At 42.3% G+C, this 16,591-nt stretch overlaps 1 protein-coding gene across 1 annotated transcript; it reads left to right on the forward strand.

Moving 5' to 3' along the window:
• Positions 1-1,225: 1,225 nt before the first annotated feature.
• On the forward strand, positions 1,226-9,756 carry LOC143420799 (uncharacterized). The gene is made up of 5 exons (XM_076889084.1): positions 1,226-1,274; positions 2,468-2,641; positions 2,855-3,028; positions 3,205-3,378; positions 8,548-9,756. The coding sequence occupies exons 1-5, from the start codon at positions 1,240-1,242 to the stop codon at positions 8,738-8,740; spliced, it is 750 nt and encodes a 249-aa protein (XP_076745199.1). The 5' UTR covers positions 1,226-1,239; the 3' UTR covers positions 8,741-9,756.
• The last annotated feature ends 6,835 nt before the right edge of the window (positions 9,757-16,591 follow it).

A 16,591-nucleotide genomic window follows, 5' to 3' on the forward strand; every position in this document is an offset into this window, starting at 1 on the left:
CTGGATGAGTGTCGACTTCCTCTGGACTTCCACAAAACTACAATCCTAACTGACCCTAGAAAGTCCACCTCAGTGTATGCACTGCTGATAAACCTCATCAGGGGGAAACTGCTTCCCTCTGCTCGCCTCTGGATAACCACACGACCTGCAGCAGCCAATCAGATCCCTCCTGACTGTGTTGGCATGGTGACAGAGGTGAGAGGGTTCACTGACCCACAGAAGGAGGAGTACTTCAGGAAGAGGTTCAGAGATGAGGAGCAGGCCAGCAGGATCATCTCCCACATCAAGACATCACGAAGCCTCCACATCATGTGCCACATCCCAGTCTTCTGCTGGATCACTGCTACAGTTCTGGAGGATGTGCTGGAAACCAGAGAGGGAGGACAGCTGCCCAACACCCTGACTGAGATGTACATCCACTTCCTGGTGGTTCAGGCCAAAGTGAAGAAGGTCAAGTATGATGGAGGAGCTGAGACAGATCCACACTGGAGTCCAGAGAGCAGGAAGATGATGGAGTCTCTGGGAAAACTGGCTTTTGATCAGCTGCAGAAAGGAAACCTGATCTTCTATGAATCAGACCTGACAGAGTGTGGCATCGATATCAGAGCAGCCTCAGTGTACTCAGGAGTGTTCACACAGATCTTTAAAGAGGAGAGAGGACTGTACCAGGACAAGGTGTTCTGCTTCATCCATCTGAGTGTTCAGGAGTTTCTGGCTGCTCTTCATGTCCATCTGACCTTCATCAACTCTGGACTCAATCTGCTGGAAGAACAACAAACAACATCCAAGAAGTCTGAAACAGGAGATTCTGCAAAGAAACACTTCTACCAGAGTGCTGTGAACAAGGCCTTACAGAGTCCAAATGGACACCTGGACTTGTTCCTCCGCTTCCTCCTGGGTCTTTCCCTGCAGACCAATCAGACTCTCCTACGAGCCCTGATGACACAGACAGGAAGTAGCTCACTGACCAATCAGGAAACAGTCCAGTACATCAAGGAGAAGCTCAGTAAGAATCTGTCTGCAGAGAAAAGCATCAATCTGATCCACTGTCTGAATGAACTGAATGATCGTTCTCTAGTGGAGGAGATCCAACAATACAGGACTTCAGGAAGTCTCTCCACAGGTAAACTGTCTCCTGCTCAGTGCTCAGCTCTGACCTTCATCTTACTATCATCAGAAGAAGATCTGGATGAGTTTGACTTCAAGAAATACTCTGCTTCAGAGAAGGCTCTTCTGAGAATGCTGCCAGTGGTCAAAGCCTCCAACAAAGCTCTGTGAGTAAACATGTTGTCATCGCTTCATTGTTAAAATCATGGGAAATAAATCAGAAATGCTGAGTTCAAAGAGCACTGTAACATTTTTTTAAAATAGTAAATTAAATGATCATCAGTCACTCGGTAAATATATGGTAGTTTTAATGTTTCACTCCAGCATTTCTAAAACACACTTTGTTCTGTAACTCTTATCAAAGGACAATCCAGACCCAGCCTATAAGAACATGAGCTCTGATGCTTCAGCCCCTCTGACAGGTTTATTATCCTCAGCTTGTTCATTTGTCTCCAACTCCAGGAGTTTGGTTGTTTTATTCTAAAGCACAAACTTCACCTGTCAGACTTCACCTACATCTTTTTCTGATGTTCATAATTTAAGTTCAAGTTTGTATCTCACTTTCAGTGCACACCCTCCCTTTTTAAATATAAATCTCTGCTGTGCTGTCATGTTTTCATCCTGTATGGAGGGAGAAACTCGGTCTTCATTACTGAAATTGCCTCTAAGGTCGTGTTTCTTGTCAGTAACCATATGTAACTGTAAGGCTTCCATAACCAGTGTTATCACAGAATTACAGTGGGTTCACTCTGGGTCCTCTACAGTTTCTTCCCACTGTCCACAGACATGCAGTTAGGTTACCTGGTGATCTAAACTTCATGCAGGTGTGAGTGAGAGTGGTTGTCTGTCCCTCTGTGGGCTTAGTGGAAGAGACTGGATGGATCTCTGCTTTGTCTTTGATATATGCTGACAGCAAACATTCTCCATGAAGTCTGCATTTCAGCTCATCTCCTTTATACACACCTTTAACAGGAAGAGTTTTATACAGCTAGTGTTTAAAATCCAGTGTTCTTCACAATACACAGGTAATGAGCATGATTATTGAATTACTAAAATTTTCTAAAATAATTGTTTTAGTTAATATTGTATGATAGTGTACACAGAATTATTAGCTCAGTAGGCAGAGTGGTCGCCCCATGATCATAAGGTCAGGGGTCGAATCCACCGAATAGTTACCTTGTGGTACCCCTGAGCAAGGTACCATCAAGGTACCAATCATGTGCACTGGACTGGTAGCACTCATAGTCTCATAGGTTTAAATAATTTTTTAAAAAAAAGGGTTCAACATATAAACAAATTTAATTTGATCACATATATTGTTTGTTTTTTTTTGTTTTTGTTTTTTCCCTTTCTCTCTCAGACTGAGCAGCTGTAACGTCTCAGAGGAAGGCTGTGAAAATTTGTTGTCAGTGGTCAGCTCCCAGTCCTGTAGTCTGAGAGAGCTGGACCTGAGTACCGACAGCCTGAAGGCTTCAGCAGTAAAGCTTCTGTCTGCTGCAGTGGAGAGTCCACATGCCAAACTGAATGTTCTGAGGTCAGATCAATTTGTATTATGTTTAGTTCTGTTTGTTTATGTGTTTGATGTTTGTTTTTGTTTATGTCTTTATCCAGTTATCCTTGTTTCATAGCATTTTTATTCATTTCAAAGTTAAACAGAAGTTTTACTAACCTGCTCAGCACAAGACAATAAGCTATTGCACCTTGATTACACTTTAACAACAATCTTTATTCATGTTTTTATCTTCAGACTTAACATCTGTGAACTCTCAGAGGAAAACTGTGAAGCTCTGTCCTCAGTTCTCAGCTCGCAGTCCTCTAGTCTGACAGAGCTGGACCTGAGTATCAGAAAGCTGCAGGATTCAGGAGTGAAGCTTCTGTCTGCTGGACTACAACGTTTAAACTGTAAACTGAATACTCTGAGGTCAGATCAGAAAACATTTAGTTTTTAGAATTATTAATTAAAGTTCATACATATGATGTTGTATCTTAGTATCTTTATGTTTTCCTTAAAAATAGAAAGTCAACATTTAATGTTGTGAAATGTATTAACAAACTCTACATGAGTACTTGTTTTATAGATTGTCTTTTATTTTTCAGACTGAGTGGCTGTAACCTGTCAGAGAGAAGCTGTGAAGCTCTGTCCTCAGTCCTCAGCTCCCAGTCCTCCAGTCTGAGAGAGCTGGACCTGAGTAACTCTGACCTGCAGGATTCAGGAGTGAAGCTTCTGTCCGCTGGACTAAAGAGTTCACAGTGTGCAGTGGAAACTCTCAGGTCAGGATTCAAACTTTTCCACAGATGATCATTTGAAATGTGATTTATATTATTGTATAAACAGGTAACTTTTACAGCTGTCAAGTGAACTTTTATTTACATTTGAGTGGATAATTGGACTCTGAATTACTAAAAGTTGTTATAGTCATGTCTCTGTTTATTTAAAAAAATACTTCATGCACTGCCTAATTTAAAGATTTAGGCTCCTTTGGGCCCATAATATATATATTTGATTTCTTTGTGAATGAAATTAGGAGGATATTGGCGACTGCTGATTGGCTCGCTGTTTGTTTTTTATTCACAGTACTTACTTAATTTTAAAGGCTGATTTCTCAAAATGAGATGTTTATCTTTTCTTCTACAACACGTGGAGCCACCAAATCTTCTTGCTTGATTTATTCATTACAGTTTGATTTAAAGAATATTAGACTCGTAACATAATAAATATATTTATTTCACTTCTTCTTGAGAGAAAGAAAGGGATGACTGGGTGAGCTCCAGTGGTTCATCCCAGCAGAGAGAGCGGCACACTGGGCTGCAAATGATCACAGTAGTAATGGCCATAGTTTGATAAAACAGGCAGTCTTACCCTGTAGATAATACAGGGTTCTGGTGCCGATGTGGGGGAGGGGAGTCGCCCGGTACTAACTACATACTACTAACTACCTCATCCAGATGTCTTCCCTACTAAACCTGATAAGAAGTAACTGCAGTAGCCTTATAGGTCAAATCAGTTTCACCTGTTAAAGTTAGCTCCACTATTAATTAGGGGTGGGGGAAAAAATCGATACTGTGTAGTATCGTGATATTTTGTTTGCTAATAATGTATCGATACAGGGACAGCAGAAATCGATATTTTGTTACAAACAATTTTTTCTCTGAAGTCAACATGCTCTGGAGTCAGAGCATGTTGACTTCAGAGCATGTTGATCCTTTTTCTGAGCAACAATCCTGACATTCCTTCACTGTCCAAATGTGTTTAACTTTTTTTTTGGCAGCAATAAACATGACAGTTTACTTATTTTAATTTAAGACATGTTTAATTTTAATTAAGTTTAAATAAAAAAGTTTCAATGTAAAATTATATATTTTTTTAAATTTACTTTCAAATTCTTCAGTTGCTGAAGGGGCTGCATAGTTTTCATAAATTGCATAGTTCAGAATAGCTGTAATTGTACCAGATGGTTGCATTCAGTTAAGTTGGACTAGACTGTAATACAAACCGTTCAGTTTGTCAACAATAAAACTGACTGAAATGAGAGAAAGACTGAGTGTGAGACTTTGATATTAGATAAAATGAATATTGATAAAGTTTACCTTTATGTGCAGAATTTAAATATCGCAAAATATTTTAAAAAATCGCAATAATATCGTATCGTGCGTTAAGTATTGTGATAATATCGTATCGCGAGTTGTATGGTGATTCCCACCTCTACTATTAATGGTGTCACTTGTTATTTCTGGGATGAGTTTAGTAGCCTGAACAGCTGCTTAAAGGAAAGTAATTAAATAATAAAAATAACCTAAGTCCGGGGGAACCTGCAAGAGCTGTTTGCACAAAGAATAATGCTCAGACTTTGAGGTTTTATCGTTTTACACAAGGTTTAAAAATGAATGTCCACAATTGAATTGCAGAAATTGTTATTGAGCTAATACTGATGTAGTTGTTATCTTTGGTAAGGAGAGGTTGGAGGAAGGATGAGCACAGTCAGGCCTAAAGATGCTCTTAATAATAATAATGGATTGCATTTATATAGCGCTTTTCGAGACCCTCAAAGACCCTTTACAATCCCACTACAGGGAGTGCAGAATTATTAGGCAAGTTGTATTTTTGAGGAATAATTTTATTATTGAACAACAACCATGTTCTCAATGAACCCAAAAAACTCATTAATATCAAAGCTGAATGTTTTTGGAAGTAGTTTTTAGTTTGTTTTTAGTTTTAGCTATTTTAGGGGGATATCTGTGTGTGCAGGTGACTATTACTGTGCATAATTATTAGGCAACTTAACAAAAAACAAATATATACCCATTTCATTTATTTATTTTTACCAGTGACACCAATATAACATCTCCACATTCGCAAATATACATTTCTGACATTCAAAAACAAAACAAAAACAAATCAGCGACCAATATAGCCACCTTTCTTTGCAAGGACACTCAAAAGCCTGCCATCCATGGATTCTGTCAGTGTTTTGATCTGTTCACCATCAACATTGCGTGCAGCAGCAACCACAGCCTCCCAGACACTGTTCAGAGAGGTGTACTGTTTTCCCTCCTTGTAAATCTCACATTTGATGATGGACCACAGGTTCTCAATGGGGTTCAGATCAGGTGAACAAGGAGGCCATGTCATTAGTTTTTCTTCTTTTATACCCTTTCTTGCCAGCCACGCTGTGGAGTACTTGGACGCGTGTGATGGAGCATTGTCCTGCATGAAAATCATGTTTTTCTTGAAAGATGCAGACTTCTTCCTGTACCACTGCTTGAAGAAGGTGTCTTCCAGAAACTGGCAGTAGGACTGGGAGTTGAGCTTGACTCCATCCTCAACCCGAAAAGGCCCCACAAGCTCATCTTTGATGATACCAGCCCAAACCAGTACTCCACCTCCACCTTGCTGGCGTCTGAGTGGGACTGGAGCTCTCTGCCCTTTACCAATCCAGCCACGGGCCCATCCATCTGGCCCATCAAGACTCACTCTCATTTCATCAGTCCATAAAACCTTAGAAAAACCAGTCTTGAGATATTTCTTGGCCCAGTCTTGACGTTTCAGCTTGTGTGTCTTGTTCAGTGGTGGTCGTCTTTCAGCCTTTCTTACCTTGGCCATGTCTCTGAGTATTGCACACCTTGTGCTCTTGGGCACTCCAGTGATGTTGCAGCTCCAAAATATGGCCAAACTGGTGGCAAGTGGCATCTTGGCAGCTGCACGCTTGACTTTTCTCAGTTCATGGGCAGTTATTTTGTGCCTTGGTTTTTCCACACGCTTCTTGCGACCCTGTTGACTATTTTGAATGAAACGCTTGATTGTTCGATGATCACGCTTCAGAAGCTTTGCAATTTTGAGACTGCTGCATCCCTCTGCAAGATATCTCACTATTTTTGACTTTTCTGAGCCTGTCAAGTCCTTCTTTTGACCCATTTTGCCAAAGGAAAGGACATTGCCTAATAATTATGCACACCTGATATAGGGTGTTGATGTCATTAGACCACACCCCTTCTCATTACAGAGATGCACATCACCTAATATGCTTAATTGGTAGTAGGCTTTCGAGCCTATACAGCTTGGAGTAAGACAACATGCATGAAGAGGATGATGTGGACAAAATACTCATTTGCCTAATAATTCTGCACTCCCTGTATTCATTCACTCTCACATTCACACACTGGTGGAGGTAAGCTACAGTTGTAGTGGTAGGTTAGGTTTTGCCCAAGGACAAAATGACCAAGACAGAGAGAGCTGGCTCATCAGACAGACAAGCTCATCTTGTAACCTACTGGTTCGCTGGTCAGCACACCAGCTGACTAGCGAACCGGCTAACTAGCACACCAGCTAACTAGCACACTGGCTAAATAGCAAATCAGCTAACTAGCAGACCAGCTAACGGCAGCCACAAGCTGAAGGACGATTAAATGTAGTGGAGATATCAGAGATGACACTGGTGTGTCCGATTCACTCTTTAGCACTCTGGTCACTCCGGTGTGTCAGCCAGAACACCACTGAAGGCCAAATGATCCCAGCATGTGGAATAAAGAGCTTAAGGTTTGGTTTGAGACACTTTATTCTTTCACTGATTGATTCTTGCGGCTGTGATCATGTGTGTGGTTTCTTACAAAAAGGAAGTACACAATACAAATACATGACAAATAAGATGAATAGATAAGTTACATATCCAGTTATATGTACGTACATCAGTATAGCTAATATAGCCATATATAAGGACAAAGATCACAGTACTATAATGCAGTAATGTTAAACACAAAGGTGTATATCTACATAAATCTGTCCTATCAGTGATCAGGGTACTGTAGTATACTTCCACTACATAGAACGCAGCCCCCACTCTTCATTAATATCATGTACTGTAACTCCCAAGTAACCATGGTTACCCAGCCACGCCCAGTAGTCTCCAGAGAGACCAACAGCTGGTGCACGTTGTAACGCCGTGGCTTTCATAGTCTCTCCTTTTTCTACAGCTCATGTGTTCTTCTTGTGATGGTGCGTCTTGAGGGAGGCTCATACATGCCGTCATTTGTTGATCCTAAGAACGTTCCTCAGACCGACTTCTTCAACAACACTAATCGGCCTGCAGTTTGTAGCTACTCACTTCACTGTGGTGTTTGTTAGCTTGTCTTTCTTTGGTTTTATCCTGACTCCTCCCACAAGCTGATCCTACGTAGTCTGCCCAAGCCTCCCACCTCTGTTTGTTTGGGTGGTTTGTTTGCTGCCATCAACAGCGTGTAATGCATTTAAGTGATACTTCAGACATGAAGTACTGCGACAATAAAAAACTCAACTTTGCTTAAAAATAACTTTAGTTGTATCAACACTGCCCTCTGGAATAATTAGACTTTGGTGACAAACTGATGTGATCTCCATGTTTCCTTTGTTGGACTGTGGGCGAGTGTCAGAACTGAATGTACTGAGTAACATGTGGAGTTTAAATATGTGTCAGTTCCAGTTTTAGAGCTCTAAAGTGCAGCTATCATGTTAGGAATATGTTAGGAATAGACAGGAACACTGAGCACACTGAGGTCAAATCTTTATTTATCCAGTTCATCTGTAGGCTGAGCTCAGTCCATCCATTTAGTGAAATGATGTTTAAAGGTCTCCTTGTTCTGTGAGCGTGCACAGATCCTGAAGCCGAAAGCCTGGGTTAACAGAGAAATGATCATCACTGTGATGATGCTCATCATCTCTGACTGGGATTTGAGGTTTTGTCAAAGCAGGAAACACAAAGAAAGCCTGGCTATGTTGGACTGGGTGTGGAAGCAGCTCCCAGTTTGAGTTCAGGAGACAGACACCCTCTCTACTTTGACGATCAGCTTCAAACTTTCCTTTTTGATAAAACTTATAGTTAGAGCTGGATCAGGTGACCCTGAACCATCACTTAGTTATGCTGCTATAGAGATGGATAACAGATGGATTGTTGTTTTGTGTGTCTGCAGTCTGTCAGGCTGTCTGATCACAGAGGAAGGCTGTACTTCTCTGGCCTCAGCTCTGACCTCCAACCCCTCCCATCTGAGAGAGCTGGACCTGAGCTACAATCATCCAGGTCCCTCAGGAATGAAGCTTCTGTCGGCTGGACTGAAGGATCCAGGCTGGAGACTGGACACTCTCAGGTATGGAGAGAATGTCTGATATAGGAGGAAGAGCTGGAATCATTTCCTGTGTCTTTCACTCACTTCCTGTTTGTTTCCTGCAGATGAGACATGAACAATCACACATGCAGGAATATTTTCAGGGACAGACACACTAGTCTAGCTGGATAGTACATGGATATTTATGTAGGGGGTCTTCAAGGAGTCTGTTTGCAGGAACATTAATGATAACTGATAAGTCATGTTGAGAGTTTCATTAAAAGTAGACTTACAGTTAGGTAATATTTGGACAGAGACAACATTTTGTAACTTTAGATACAAGTATCAGCCATGTGTGTGTTTCCCATGCTGTATGTCCACAGTCACAGTGACAGTCAGTGACACTGACAGAAGGATGAAACAAGGCTGTGAATCATTTCAGTCTGTGTGTGTGACAAAGAGGCAGACAGGAGCAGCTAACATTTGGAAATGGAAGCTTACTGGAAACACTACATTCACGGCTGAATTCACAATAGATTTGTTCTCAAGTGCACATTTAGCAGCTAATGCTAATACTGTTTTCCCTTTGCTTTCTACAGCAGCTATTGCTAAGTAGGCCACTTTGCTCCGCTAAGGATTTGTGTGACCATGATGGAGACTCTGATAAGCTAATGCTGCTAAGCTAATGCTGTTTATGGGCCCTGTTAGAATCAATATTTCATTCTCATTCTGTTGTTTGAGAACAATATTAACGTTTCACATCATTATAACACAAGAGAAAAGGGTATTGGCATTAGCTACTAGTGCTTATTCACCTCAAATTACCTTTAGCTGCTAATGGCAGCCTACTTAGCATTAACTCCTCACTAATATAATGCTAATTTACATCAAATTAGCATTAACTGCTCATATTGTTATAAGGAAAGAGAAAACGGTATTAGCATTTGCTGCTAATAATTATTCACCCCTAATTAGAATAAGCCGCTAAAAGCAGCCAACTTAGCATTAATTCCTCACTTTGTTGTTACCCAACGGAAAAGAGTATTAGTATTAGCTACTATCATTTTTAATAAGTAAGAGAAAACTGTATTAGCAGTAGCGCATAATGCTAATTCACGTCAACGTAGTATTAGTTAATAATGGCAGCCTACTTAGCATTAACTGCTCACTAATATAATGCTAATTCGCATCAAATTAGCATTAGCTGCTCAAGTTGTTATAAGGAAAAAGAGAAAACGGTATTAGTATTAGCTGCTAATAATTATTCACCCCTAATTAGAGTTAGCCCCTAATGGCAGTCTACTTAGCATTAACTCCTGACATTGTTATAATGCAGGGGAAAAGAGTTACCATTATCGGATAATGCTAATTCTCATCAAATTAGCATTAGTTAATAACGGTAGACTTCATATCATTAGCTGCTGTCATTCTTACAAAGCAAACAGTATGAGCATTAGCTGTTAATCCTTTTTCATCTAAAATTAGAATTAGCCACTAATGGCGTATTGTTAAAAAGTAAGAAAAAACATTGTTAGCATAAGCGGATAATGCTAACACACATAATAATTAGCATTACCTAATAATGGCAGCCTTCTTAGCATTAGCTGCTCATATTGTTATAATGCAAGGGAAAAGAGTTGGCAAAAACAGTGTTAGCATTAGTGGATAATGCTAATTTACCTAAATTAGCATTAGCTAATAATGGCTACGTACTTAGCATTACCTACTAATATTGATATAAAGCAAGAAAATATGGTATTAGCATTAGCTTCTAATGCTTTCTCATCTAAAATTAGAATTAGCCACTAATGGCATCCTATTTAGCATTAACTCTTCACATCGCAAGAGAAAAATTAGAATTCAATAAAAAAAAAAAGTGTTCACATTAGCTACTTGTATTGTTAAAAAGTAAGAAAAAACATTGTTAGCATAAGGGGATAATGCTAATTCACCTCAAATTAGTATTAGCTAATAACGGCAACCTACATAGCATTAGCTGGTCACATTGTTATAAAGCAAGAAAATATGGTATTAGCATTATCTGCCAATTCCTATTCACCTAAAATTAGCATTACCTGCTAATGGCAGTCTACTTAGCATTAACTCCTCACTAATGTGATGCTAATTCACATTAAATTAGCTTTAGCATTAGCTGCTAGCATCAGCCTACCTAGCACTAGCTGCTCACATTGTTAAAAGGGAAAAGAATACGATATTGAAGATGATCATCCGTAAGTCTGGACCTGTACTTGGACTTATTGAAGTTCAAAGTGGAGAAGAGCTTTTGGCACAAGTATGTGCTACCAAAAAGGCACATGGTCCGCTTGAACATTCGGGAAAGCCGAGGGAAACTAGGGCTCAATTCTCTCAAAAATTGTCCAAGCTTGTCTGCTTTTCCACTCACCTCCCTGAACTTTGCTTTGAGTTCAGAGTTGCACTGCAGCTCAATGAGCTCCATTTGAAGCACAGAAGGGGCATCTTGCACATCAAAGGAGAAGGGGTCCGCAAAAATGTGAAAGGTGGCTCTGTGTGTCTTGAAGTCAGCAAATCTGTGATCAAATTCCTCCTGTAGCCTCAAAATGACATCAACATACTCGTCAGCACTGAATGGTGTGCCTGCATCCACGAGTGCCTTGCATGCTGGGAAATGGCAAAGGTTTGTCTGAGAGAGCTGAGCTTTCCAGAGCGCCAGTTTTGTGGAGAATGCTCTCACGTTGTCATAGGCAGCACTGACAAGTTGCCCCTGGCCTTGTAACGTCTTGTTCAGTACATTAAGCTCATGTGTCATATCAACAAGAAAAGCTGAGTCCATGAGCCATTTGGGATCAGTTAGCACAGGAACACTAACTCCATCCTTCTCCATGAAGGCTTCACTTCTGCTCTCAACTCAAAAAGTCTCTTTAATACATTTCCCCTGCTGAGCCAACGTACCTCAGTGAAGTCGAGCACATCCCCATATTCTGACTCCATTTCCTCTAAAAAAGCACAGAACCTTCGGTGCTTTAAGCCCCTGGATCTGATTTGGTTGATGCATTTCACAACAATAGACATCACATTGTCAAACTTCAGGCATTTGCTGCAAAGGACCTGCTGATGGATGATGCAGTGCAGAGCAATGGCCTCCTCCACGCCTTCCTCTTCCAGTTTGTTTTGTGCCACCAGTCCATGTTTCCTCCCTGTCATTGATGGCGCTCCATCTGTTGTTATTCCAACAAACCTCTTCCATGGCAAACCAACATTCTCAATGGCATCACACAGTTGTAAATATCTGCTGAGCGGTGGTCTGGCCATGCATTGGAATTACTGTGAGCAGCTCCTCCATCACTTCAAAACTGTCATCAACACCACGGACATACATTGGGAGCTGGGCAGTGTCGGTGATGTCTGTGGTCTCATCAAGAGCGACTGAGTATACACTGAAACATTTGGCTTTCTCACACAGTTGGTCATAAATGTCACTTGACAGGTCAGAAATGCGATCTGCTGCGGTGTTGGCAGAAAGGCTGATGTTGCTAAACTGACCTTTCTTTCCCGGACAGACTATATTTGCAGCCTGCAATATGCACTTTTAGACAAATGCACCTTCTGTGAATGGCTTCCCTGCTTTAGCAATCATCTCACTAACCACGTGGCTCCGACTGCTGCATTATTCTCTTTGGTTGCTTTCTTGGAGAAATCTTGCTGCCTCAGTAGATCTGTTTTAAGACTGGCAACCCGGTTCGCTCTCTCGTCTCCCTGGTATTCTGCATCCAGCTCAGCATGTCTAGTTGTGTAATGACGTTTCAAATTGTATTCCTTGTGCAGCGCAACTTTCTCTGTGCAAATAAGACAGGTCGGGGTGCCCCTGTGCTCAACAAAGAAATATTGCATTTCCCACTTTTCCTGAAATTGTCGGTGCTCATCACCAACCTTTCTCTTCACCGCAGGCTTTGAAAAAGACATGTTTGGGGCTATGTGACATTTATAATTCTACTTGGTGTCACTGTCGCATTGAAGTTTCAATCAAGCGTTTAGCCGACGGACGGGGAACGTCTCAACGCGTAGAGAACGTCATTTCTGCTTCTTTTTCTTGCAACCGTAGCACGGCGATCGGCAGATAAAAAGCCGGTAGCAGTCTCCTTTGTTTTTACGCTCGATGTTCATGTCTTTCATGACGACACGAACACCGTGGCGTTTGCAGATGGTAGAAAGTGCAGGGATAGCGAGCGCAAAAAAGGCGACTGCTCACGGCGCCGGGCTGTTGTTACAGGAGAAAGAAGCGGAAATGACACCGTGACATATAACAAATAACATCAGCTGTTTCTGATGTTAGTTGTTTTGACTGCTTTTACATTATATTGAAATATATGTAATGTTCATGTTTGCTGCAATGCAAACGCAGTGATGCAAATAAAAACATGGAGCCACAAATTAAGGTGCGACCCTATAATTAGTCCGGGTTACCGGGGACTGTTGTTGCCGATGAACAGGTGTCGCTATGTGACTGCAGACTAAATTGGGCTGCATTGAGTTCATGACTTTTCTTTTATCCCGCCGCCTACGCATCACTGTGAGAGTTAATATGAGATCTCTCTCTGTGGAAAAATAACTTTAAATCCCACTGACGTGTGTATAAATCTATATACGTATAATGTCCCGCTGGGCAGCAACTTAAAAAAAACAACTTTTTTTGAAGTGTTGTGAACGCAGCGCGCTGGGGCGAATGTCGGCGTTTGCCCAATAGAAAGGAGGAAGCCAGCCAGGCACAGGAAAGAAAGAAACACTCCAGGGCAACGCTGCTGGAACTTTGACTCATTGAGAAATGTTTCCCTGCTTGCATCAAGCCCGGCTGGTGTCCCCTGAGATCCATATCCCACCCTGATTGGTGGGTTAATTCAGCTCCGCCCACAACACTGTAAAGTGTCATACATTATCAAACTAACATTACATTTTCATATTAAGGTGAGGCCAAAAACTATCGTCCTGCGGGCCGCAATTGGCCCGCGGGCCACGAGTTTGAGACCCCTGGTGTAGGAGGACACCTACTCTGTGTCTGGTTAAGTATAAGAGCCCTTTGTTAGGGGGACCGCTGGACTCTTAGCACCAGCTTTGGGGTCACAGGGTCACATCTGGGACACACAGACACACACACAGACACACACAGACACACACACACACACAGACACACACACGCACAGACACACACGCACACACAGACACTATGCACACACACACACACGCACACAGACACACACACACACACAGACACACACACGCACACAGACACACACACACACACACAGACACACACACACACACACACACACGCACACACACAGACACGCGCACACACACAGACACGCGCACACACACAGACACTATGCACACACACACACACGCACAGACACGCACGCACACACACACACACACACAGACACACACACACACAGACACACACACACAGACACGCACACACACGCACACACGCACACGCACGCACAGACACGCACGCACGCACGCACAGACACGCACGCACACACACACACACACACACTATGCACACACACACGCACAGACACGCACACACGCACAGACACGCACACACACACACGCACGCACAGGCACACACGCACACACACACACACACGCACAGACACGCACACACACACGCACAGACACACAGACACACACAGACACACACAGACACTATACGCACACACACACACACACACACACAGACACACACACACAGACACGCACACACACGCACACACGCACACGCACGCACAGACACGCACGCACGCACGCACAGACACGCACGCACACACACACACACACACACTATGCACACACACACGCACAGACACGCACACACGCACAGACACGCACACACACACACGCACGCACAGGCACACACACACACACACGCACAGACACACACACACACACACACACGCACAGACACGCACACACACACACACACGCACAGACACACAGACACACACAGACACACACAGACACTATACGCACACACACACACACACGCACACACAGACACACACAGACACACACACAGACACACACAGACACACACACAGACACACACACAGACACACACACACAGACACAGACACAGACACACACACAGACACAGACACAGACACACACACAGACGCGCACACACACACAGACGCACACAGACACAGACGCACACAGACACAGACACAGACACAGACACACAGACACAGACACAGACACACACGCACACAGACACACACAGACACACACAGACACACACAGACACACGCACACGCACACGCACACACAGACACACACACACAGACACACACACACACACACACAGACACAGACACACACAGACACAGACACACACACACACACACACACACACACAGACACACACACACAGACACACACACACACACAGACACACACACACAGACACACACACACACACAGACACAGACACACACGCACACACACACACAGACACACACAGACACACACACACAGACACACACACACAGACACACACATACCCGTTTCTTGGGTTAGAGGGACAATTTCTGAAATTTTTGGCAAATCAGACTGGACATAGGGCTATGGGGACACCGGGTTCCAGAGGTGCTAGAGCTACAATATGCATATCAAAAATCATGAAAAAAATCAGCAAACCTATACACAACTTAAAATTTAAACATTTTCTTTGCTCGACTGAGATATAAAAAAGGCTATTTTTTCAGACATTCTGGTGGTTTGTAGAGACTTTTCTGTAGCTCGGTCTATAAGGACAGTCTGGTGTACAAGGTCAGTGATGTCATCATACATATACACAAAGTATAGTCTGTTCTGAAGGGACACATGGTGTGTAAAGCCAGTCTACTGTACACACACACAGTGAGTAAATCTGGTTTAAAAGGACACATGGTGTGTAAAGCCAGTTCACTGTACACACACACACTGAGTTAATCTGGTTTAAAAGGACACATGGTGTGTAAAGCCAGTTCACTGTACATATACTCACACATGCACTAAGTATAACCTTCTTAGAAAAGAACGTGTATTATAAGACTGTGACTGATACATCATTATAGTAAAATTGAATAAATTTGCTTAGGCTGCTGCCCCTGCGACCTGGCCTCGGATAAGCGGTTGAAGATGGATGGATGGATGAATAAATTAAAAAATAATAAAAAGACTATATTTTGGTTTTCTCTGATGAGCATTACAATCTGACATACAAGCTTACATAAAACACCACAGATCATATCTGTTGTGATCTACTAACAGGTGGTCAAAGTGTCATTAAAACAACTAGAAGCATAATAATAATAATAATAATAATAATAATAATAATAATGGATTGGATTTATATAGCGCTTTTCTAGGCACCCAAAGCGCTTTACAATTCCACTATTCATTCACTCTCACATTCATACACTGGTGGAGGCAGCTACGGTTGTAGCCACAGCTGCCCTGGGACAGACTGACAGAAGCGAGGCTGCCATATCGCGCCATCGGCCCCTCTGGCCAACACCAGTAGGCAAGTAGGGTAAAGTGTCTTGCCCAAGGACACAACGACCAGGACAGAGAGCCCAGGGATCGAACCGGTGACCATAACACAACAGTGCTTGCATCAACTAGAACAAACTATGTATTATAGAGTTTTTCATTGTCCTGAAGAAACTGGCACTGAGTGGCTGACCAATAAAACAGCACCTTTGCACACCAGGGGTGAGTCGGGCTGACACCATGACTTATACATAAGACTTATATCAACACACAACACATTTGTTGAATTACTGAATTATATTTAATATAACCAACTCAATAATCAATTCCTTAAAAGGACAGCATTGTAACAATTATTGAAGGAAAATAAAAGTGAATCCTGGCATTAAAAGACTCAGGC

This window comes from Maylandia zebra, linkage group LG2 (assembly GCF_041146795.1).
Source record: "Maylandia zebra isolate NMK-2024a linkage group LG2, Mzebra_GT3a, whole genome shotgun sequence".
NCBI classification, from domain to species: Eukaryota; Metazoa; Chordata; class Actinopteri; order Cichliformes; family Cichlidae; genus Maylandia; species Maylandia zebra.

What these genes read in the sequence shown, in the direction of transcription:
- LOC143420799 (XM_076889084.1), top strand. Translation starts at nt 1,240, where the DNA reads ATGCTGCCAGTGGTCAAAGCCTCCAACAAAGCTCT. An exon ending in GCCAAACTGAATGTTCTGAG is followed by an intron (nt 2,642 to 2,854) that starts GTCAGATCAATT and finishes TTTTATCTTCAG; the next exon opens with ACTTAACATCTGTGAACTCT. An exon ending in TGTGCAGTGGAAACTCTCAG is followed by an intron (nt 3,379 to 8,547) that starts GTCAGGATTCAA and finishes GTGTGTCTGCAG; the next exon opens with TCTGTCAGGCTGTCTGATCA.